The sequence below is a fragment of the Ostrea edulis genome, chromosome 1 (assembly GCF_947568905.1).
Source record: "Ostrea edulis chromosome 1, xbOstEdul1.1, whole genome shotgun sequence".
In the NCBI taxonomy this organism is placed as follows: Eukaryota; Metazoa; Mollusca; class Bivalvia; order Ostreida; family Ostreidae; genus Ostrea; species Ostrea edulis.
The window spans coordinates 78,687,465-78,695,755 of record NC_079164.1 but is presented as its reverse complement, the minus strand read 5'-3'; the positions used below and the strand labels follow the sequence as shown (position 1 = coordinate 78,695,755).

The window sequence follows — 8,291 nt, the reverse complement described above, 5'->3', positions numbered from 1 at the left end:
TTCAAGTATTGTCACATCAATGACCGCTCCCCAGAAAGACCATTTCGGATCAATTTGTACTCGGGAGTACACCACAATGGTATGGATTACCAAATATTTTTTTTTAAAACTTAATTACTCCAAATCAATATCTTCCCACCATTTTATTTCACAATAACGTTGTTTTGGAAGTTTTCTCTTTAAATTTGTCTGATATCTATAATTTTGAATAAATAATTCTATTTTCATCCCGACCCGGCCATGGTACAAACTCTCTACACCATCGTCTGTAGAAACGCTTACAACAAAACCATTTTTCTCAATTCAGTACATCAGTGTACCATTCTTGTTAACAATGTAGATTATTAATATTTGTCGTTTTTTCATGGTGTGTGATATATGTTTATGTATATATGTCTCTTGATAAATACGCGGGTTGCGTCGAAAATTTGAGGTTTAAATAATCAACAGTGTCGTGGCCTTTTCAGTGTTTTTATAAATTTCTTTACTGGTCTTGTATCTTTTTAGATCCGACACTTTTAAAAAGGATTGTTGGGTTTTCATGCTTATATATATATATATAGAGAGAGAGAGAGAGAGAGAGAGAGAGAGAGAGAGAGAGGACAAACAAACATAAAACATATTGATGTATATAAATGGTTTATGGGTGTTGTCTCTACGTGTTTTTAGATTTTTAAAACTAGTTCTCATCTTTAATTAAATAGCTTGCAGCTATTACTCATGCGCAGGACCCAGACATTGTTTGGGGCATTTTCCATGCGCATTTCATAATTCTTTTGATTTGTAACCTTGACTACAGTAATTCTCTTACCCCCCGCACCATCGTTGGATCAAATGTAATTGTCTCCGGGTGGACGGCATGAGGCAGATGACGCCCCATCTTGTCTTTTTGCGGTACATGTACATATGTTTTAAATTATGGTTAGTTTTCTTATGATGTAATATTACATATAGATTTGTTAGTACATGTACATATTTTTACATTTATTAGTACGTGTTTATATTATGTTTTTTCTATTATGACTCAGGGACACTTCCTTGTCATCCGTATTCTATTTGTAACCCGGATGCATAATGTAAAATCGTATGTTTTTTCTAGTCAAACACTTTTTCCTGATCCGAAGCTTTTTTTGGCATAATATGGTCCCTAGTCTATTTATTCCAACCATATCTTTGTTTGATATCATTTACTGAATTTGTATTTGAATAAATAACCATTGTTATTCCTTGTTTATTGTCATTTATTGAATTTGTATTTGAATAACTGACCATTCTTATTCCTTGAAGCTGGTTGTTACTGTTATAACTCCACAGGGCTGACAAACATAAACACATTTATAGATTTAGTGTAGTTTAACTTTTAGTGCTAGGTGTATTAATACTTTTTATGTATTTTTTTTTTTTTTTTTTTTTTGTATTTTTTTTTTTTTTTTGTATTTTTTGGGGGTTGTTGTTAATCTCTGTTAAAATAGCAAGCATATCATATATATAAGTGTTCGTTTGTCCTGAAGAAGGGACAGGTCGTCCCAAAAAATTTGACAATCTGGTTGTTCGTGTCATTGGTATTTTAGTGCTTTATTTTGGTTCTGTATTTAACCAGGTATCCACGTTGTGAATCCGACACTTTTAGGTATCAGGTGTCTTTTGGAAGTTATATATAATATATATGAGAGAGGACTGAGAAAGATATTCTCCAATGGGACGTTAACACGACAAACCAGATTAAGGAAAATCGGGAGTAAGATACAGCTAATGAATTTAAATAATAACCAAATGATTTTAAAGAACTTCTGTTGAAGATTATTTTCTAATACAGATCTGAAACTACATGTACTGTATTTGGAGAAATAATTATAGAGTGCTACAATTTTTGAAGAGCTGAAAAGGAATTTTTTTATCTTTCTTTATATCAAAGCAGATCTTATATCATTACCCCGTGCCTATATTGGAGTATTCCTATTTAATCCCGACAACTGAGATAAATTTGAGCTGACATAATGGAGATTTGGTAAGTTTATTATATAGATAATTGTCCATTAATTTCGTACTTAATCATTCAAGTGTTTGAAAGGGAATGACGAGTATTCGAGCAAACTTGTAAGACTATTTTGCCGACTGGAGCTGTTGATGAGCATCAATAAATAATGATAATATTTTTTTATTGGATCCGGTATTCATATAAACTAATCCTACATATTTAAGAGCACTTTGGGAGGAATATCATTGGAGTACCAATTAACAGATATAGGTATACACGCTTGGGCGTGTCGTTTACGCTGTCCTCGACAATATTAGAGTGTAAAGGAGTGAAACTGTTTTTACTTGTGTATACTTTCGTAATATTATATAATTACCATGCACAATGCATTAATGCACATACTATAAAAATTCTACATCACTCTATCACTATGTCCTTCTAATTTATTACAGAGGCACTACAGCTCATTTTCCACATATTATTCAAGTGGGGTTTTTAAAACCCGTATTGATAAAATGATAAAAATCAAACCGAAAATGAAAATTTTGAACAATGCATCACTTTGCTCTCAACTGCGCTTCTTTGAAGATCATCCGGAATTCAAAAGTTTCTTCAAGCTGACTCGGTTACTGATCCCCACGTAAATTTTATCCTTATCCGTACGAGTTGTATCTCGTTCTATTTTAACCTCTTTTCTTGCACAATTTGTCAAAATTCTTTGGTCTATCCACACTTCGCTTTCTCTAATTGGATGACATGCTGCACTGTTTACCGTCTGTGCGCATGCTTCTGCAGACCGAAGAGAAGAGTTTGTGTATTTTTTTTTAAAGGTTTGTCAAAAAGTGTTAATTTTTGCGTTTAAAGAACTGTCAACTATAGAAATGTGTTATTTTGGAAAAATTTATACATTCCATTGTGCGGCAACAAAATTTGAGAAAGCTCTGGAAAAATTGTCACTTTATGATTTTTTGCGCAAAATGAGTTGTAGTATCTCTTTAAGTAATGCTTTCAGTCAAATTACATGTGTAACCGGAACCAATCTGTTTGTATACCCACAGTGCTCCCCACCTATATCGAACTCTGCAGGGCCTTCACAAACTTATAATCATTTGTTTTAGAATATCACTAAATTCAATTCAATTTTAAATATATTCATAGGCCCATGAATTTAACACAAGCAGAGCACACTGCATATACAAAATAGTATAAATACTATGAATGGTTCAAGATATTTGTCAACCCAGGTTCGTGTATTCTTGAACTATGTCCCTTGTGAGACCAGAATTCTTGAATTAAAACACCAGTGTAAGAGTTAATTTACGACTTATTAACATATCAAAAGTTAATGTAATATAGGAATAACAACTGTGAACTTAGAAAAACTTGACAAGTGGAAATAATGAAAAATAACCTGAGGATAAGGGAAGGAGTAAACCCAAGAAAAACAAAATATATCTATAAAGTACAGTAATGAACCTCCATACTCTTCAAAGTGATTCAGAACCTTGAAAATAACGTCAAAAATATCCTACACTATCTCTCATGTAGCAATATAAATCTACTACCTATAGATTATAAGTCCTATGCAGAGAGAATCGTATTTAACAAAATAAATAATATTTCCCTAGGTAAGAGATCTACTTCACCTTGAGCTAAACTTTAAGGTTGGGTTTCAATAATCAAAAAGAATTTAATTCATTATCAAAATGGGACAGTAATAAAAATTTAGGCGAGAAAATCGTGCAGCAAAACCTTGCACAATGCCTAGCTAATATTAGTAATACCGTTTAAAGCTGAGACCCTTGACCAATCAGAAACGTTGTTTTATAATAACTTGAGAGAACCGTCAAAATGGAGGACCTTTTCCTGTCAAAATACACGTGCTTTCTCAGAACAAAATAAATGTGGAAATATTCAAAAACAGGAAGGAAATCAAAGAATTAAGGACAGGAAAATAACTGAATAGAAACATTATTTACGCTAGATATAAGAAATTTAGACACGTTTTGGAATTATAAAACTCAAAACTATTACACATGTAAATGCACCTTTGTGATATATTGCAAAGCGCATGAAATAACGCACGTTTAGCCATGGGCAAGTTTTAATGACACCATCCAAATATATTTCCAATTAGCAAATGTGGTATAAATTCCACTTGCAACACAGTGCCCTAAACCTTTAGTAGATACAGACAGACATTAATTCCAGTATACACCCCAACTACATCATACATGTAACTTCGTTGTGACGATAAAGAAACATCGTCTTGATTACATGTACAAGTGAGCAACATTGACTTAGCTTTATGCTTACTGTTTTTTTGTTGTTGTTTTTTTTTTTTTTTTGGAGTACAGGTAAGCGATTTTGACTTCATTTTTTGCCTACCTTATCAAGCTTGGGATAACCATTCTCTATCTCGGATACAAGTTTCTTCAAAAACTCGTCTGTCTTTGAGCTTTGCCTATTTACGGCTGCCAAAAACGGGCATACTGTAATTAAACGTTATATTACTATTGGCTTGTAATTTGAGAATCTGCAATTCGGATGAACTGTTGATAAATTTTGGAATTTCTAGCTGGTACAAGAACTTTTTAAAAATACTCGCAATAACGTTTAATGTGACTTTAAAATTTTCGTTTAATGAAAATCCCATCCATCTTTTGTAGATTTTTTCCCGCTCTTACTCCTCACTTTGGAGTATATTGTATTCTGTTATTCAAAATCATACAAACGGCTTCCTTTATTGTGTTTTTAAAATGTTTGCAGTATTTTTAAAACTCGTACCGAATAGTACTTACTAGCGTTGGCTACATTGTCATCTCCTTTTATCTTCGATATCCTCTCACACTCATCACAGGAAGACCTTTTCCTCCTCTTACCCCATCGGCGTCCAAATCTAAATCTAATGCGTGGCAACCGCACCCTGATCCGTGGTAGTCGAACCCGTATCCTCGGCAACCTCACCAATCTTCTGATTTGTCTGCCGACTCTTCGCGCAACTCGACCCAGTCTTCTTGCAAGTCTATTTAAATTCCTCCCGACTCTACGTGCGATGCGGTTCAACTTCCTTCCAATGCGCCGACCTATTTTACCAACGCCCTTCTTCAGTCCGCGCCAAGTTTTTCCAATATTTTTTGCTAGTCTTCCTATACTCTTCCCGACCTTTTGGACAATCTTACGGATCCGGATTTTCTTCAGTTTCTTTAAAACCTTTTCACCGACTTTGATACCCAAGTAGACGGGATGGATTTTCATCAGTTTTTCGGCATATTTTAAAACTTGGCCGAGAACTGACGAGTCACCACCACAACGTTTACACCCATTTTCAAAGACCACAGCCGCCTTCGCACATCTTGCAGCAGCGTCGTCCATATTCTTGCTCATTATGCGATTTTCCCTTTCTATCAATCTGATAACTGTTGTCTGTGTAACATTCTCGATATCTTTTAAAAATAAAAATCGTTTCAAGAACAGAAATGGTCAGATTGCTTTACAATATGTTATCTATTGTAGAGACAGCAGTACAAAGCATACTGGAAAAATAACACACACACACACACACACACACACACACACATATATATATATATATAAGCACTTTTAGAATGTCACGTGTCTATTTTCAGTGTTTTTATAACATCCATAATGTAAAAGATCAGAAAAATGTTAAGTAAATGCTGTGAGGAGTTCGTTACACAAAGTAGGTATCATGCTTAAAAAATGACAATTAAAGTTCTTCAAAGAATGAATCACTTCCAAAGACATGCACATTTTTCAATGCTTCCATAACAGCTGTACAAGGTCTAAAGGATGTCCAATAAAGGCTGCAAGAGCAGTGGATTAAAAAAATAGGTACCGTCTATTCAAGAAATACTTTAAAGGGACTGGTTCACGATTTTTAAAAAAAAATATATTTTTCCTTTTTGATGCTAAATATTAAAAATATAACTGAAGAAAAGTTGACAGCCAAACTTTTGACCTTCTGAATGCAAGAATGAAAGCAATATTTTAGCCCTAAATCTGTGTTATGTAAACAAAGACTCGAGTATTTTCATGTATTCAAACAAACCAGTGAAATGTTAATTTTGAAATATAAAGCATCTTAATTTTGCATAGTCACAAATTTTAACTTTTAGATGACACATTTTATCCAAAGAATGCTTGAAATGTGAAAGATTAGATCGATATCTATTTCTTTTGAAAATTTCGTAAACAATAACATACCGCACTCTTTGTTTACAAAACAAATAATAAATTCTCTAACATGAGGTTCCCTGGTGATGTATAACCTTTTAATTCTTATGTGAAATCTTTCAAACACAAATGATTTTGATCATTAAAAGTTAAAAACAAAATTTTGGGGAAAATCGTGAATCAGTCCCTTTAAAAAATGACGGAAGTTCAACTACATGTAATTTTTTCGAAAAATGTCTGATCTCTTTCAAAAAGGCACATGTATATCTTCAATATATCCATAACAACTAAGCAAAGTTTGAGGAACGTCAAGTTAGAGGTGTGAGGGGAGTTGATTACACAATGTACCCCATTACAGGGACGTCCGCCCGCCCACCCGCCCGCCATTCTATAAGCCGTTTGTACGTTTTGTAACCCAGACCAAAAAAAAAGACATTTATAGAAGGTTAACAGTTAATTACCTTTGACTTGCTGACCGGTTATAAGCTTTGGGACATTTTTCTCAGGTTCATTGTCGTAGTCTTCGTCGTCATAGTAATAATAATCGTCATATCCGAGACATTTCCCAGGTAACCCACTCATCATTAGGAGCATCATCACGGCAGAGAACAGACGCGCCATTGTGGAGCACATGCAGGAGCTACAGGACCAACAGAACAATTATACATTACAAGTGCTGGCAATAGGACACGCATTACGTCAAGATAGTATCATATGTCCATATTTGCAGGCCCGTAGGAATGAGGGGAGGAGATACTCCACCACAGAATTTTTTTTTCAAAATATGTACCAATCCCCTTCGACAGCCTTTTTACTGGCATAATAAACAAAAAATTCATCAATATAATTTAGTAGGATACGTATAAATAGATTAATTAAGACACCAGCAAGATTAATTTCAAACCTGCACTTGAATTTCCCAATTGCAATGAAAATCTCCAAATTTTCCGTAGTAAAGTCTAGCTATGTAAATTAAAAAGTTCTGGAATATCTTTCCGCAATGAAATACTACCATGTATTAAATTCAATATTTATCGATTATACATATTCTATACATATATATCAATTTAGTAATTCAGGAGCTTAAATGTTTCCAAGTTACCCACAATTACACTTCAGTGCAGCAAAATGTCGTCGAAACGGGAAAATATTGATTAATACATTTATATATTTGAAAAAGAAACCATCCAACACCTGCGGTCGTCATTCTGCGACATGCAATAAGGCAATCATAACAGCATATGTAATGTAAAACAACAAAATATCTATCACAAGGGCGAGATAGGTGCAAAAAACAAAAAAAACAAACAAACTATGCGACCTCCATAATGGAAGTCTTGATCACTGTTAAGGCTGCTGACAGACACCCCCCCCCCCCCCCCCCCAAAAAAAAACCCACCAAACAATATGCTCCCCATCTTGTCCCATGCTTATTCCGAATGGAAAAAAATTGGAAGTGAAACTTATTCAGCGGCTTTTCGCATGAGAAAGTAACTAAACCTACTTTAAACCCCCCAAATTCAATGTCAAAAGCAGGGCCGTAAATTAACCTTCAATTTGGAAGAGGCAGGAAATTAGGCGGGGGTCTGGGGGCCGACCAGGCCCCCAGACGCTGAGCACATTTTGTGCACACTGAACACGTTTCGTGCAAAATCCTTGATTCTAGGGCCTTCTAAGATGTTACTTGACTAACTCATTCTAAAAGAAAGATTTGGAATGCTTTTTAAGGGAGGTATCATGTTCTTAGTTATTGGAAACAACATAAATTCTAATGAACTTTAAATTTTAATTTTTTTTGGCTCAAAAGTTGGAGGAGGCGGCTGCCTCCTCCGCCTCCATGTAATTTACGGCCCTGGTCAAAAGTCACTACCTTTCTATTATGAACAGAAACAAGCGACATTTTACCCTTGAAAAGGCGATTTCATAAATACAGTGCCCCAAATTCAAGAGACAACAATGACCATAAAGAGTGAATATATATCTAAATTTTAATTTGATCTAGTCCATAAAATACTTATATTTGTAAGTCAATAAAATTTATCATGAGAATAGTTTTCAAATTACCGATTAGAAACATTAATTAACTATCGTAGTGTATTTTCACAAAACAGCTTTA

The 8,291-nt window shown here is 34.3% G+C and overlaps 2 protein-coding genes across 6 annotated transcripts in view; one reads left to right on the top strand and one right to left on the bottom strand.

Moving 5' to 3' along the window:
• Positions 1-1,223, top strand: part of LOC125679901 (uncharacterized) — a 29,746-nt gene extending 28,523 nt beyond the window's left edge. For all 3 annotated transcript variants that reach the window (XM_048919366.2, XM_048919373.2, XM_048919354.2), the window contains one exon: positions 1-1,223. This exon is cut by the window's left edge and continues 2,357 nt beyond it. The gene's annotated coding sequence lies outside the window, so the exon portion shown is untranslated.
• LOC125679882 (uncharacterized) overlaps positions 1-7,349 on the bottom strand; it is an 8,081-nt gene extending 732 nt beyond the window's left edge. The window contains exons 1-4 of one of the 3 annotated variants that reach the window (XM_048919341.2): positions 7,282-7,349; positions 6,637-6,815; positions 4,780-5,424; positions 4,367-4,470 (exon numbers count right to left, since the gene is read on the bottom strand). In XM_048919341.2, coding sequence (XP_048775298.1) covers positions 4,367-4,470; positions 4,780-5,424; positions 6,637-6,808 — 921 coding nt within the window. In that variant the 5' untranslated portion in view covers positions 6,809-6,815; positions 7,282-7,349. Of the gene's footprint in view, positions 1-4,366; positions 4,471-4,779; positions 5,425-6,636; positions 6,816-7,079 lie in introns of all 3 variants that reach the window. The other 2 variants (XM_048919344.2, XM_048919347.2) reach the window with 2 other exon arrangements.
• Between the last annotated feature and the right edge of the window lie 942 nt (positions 7,350-8,291).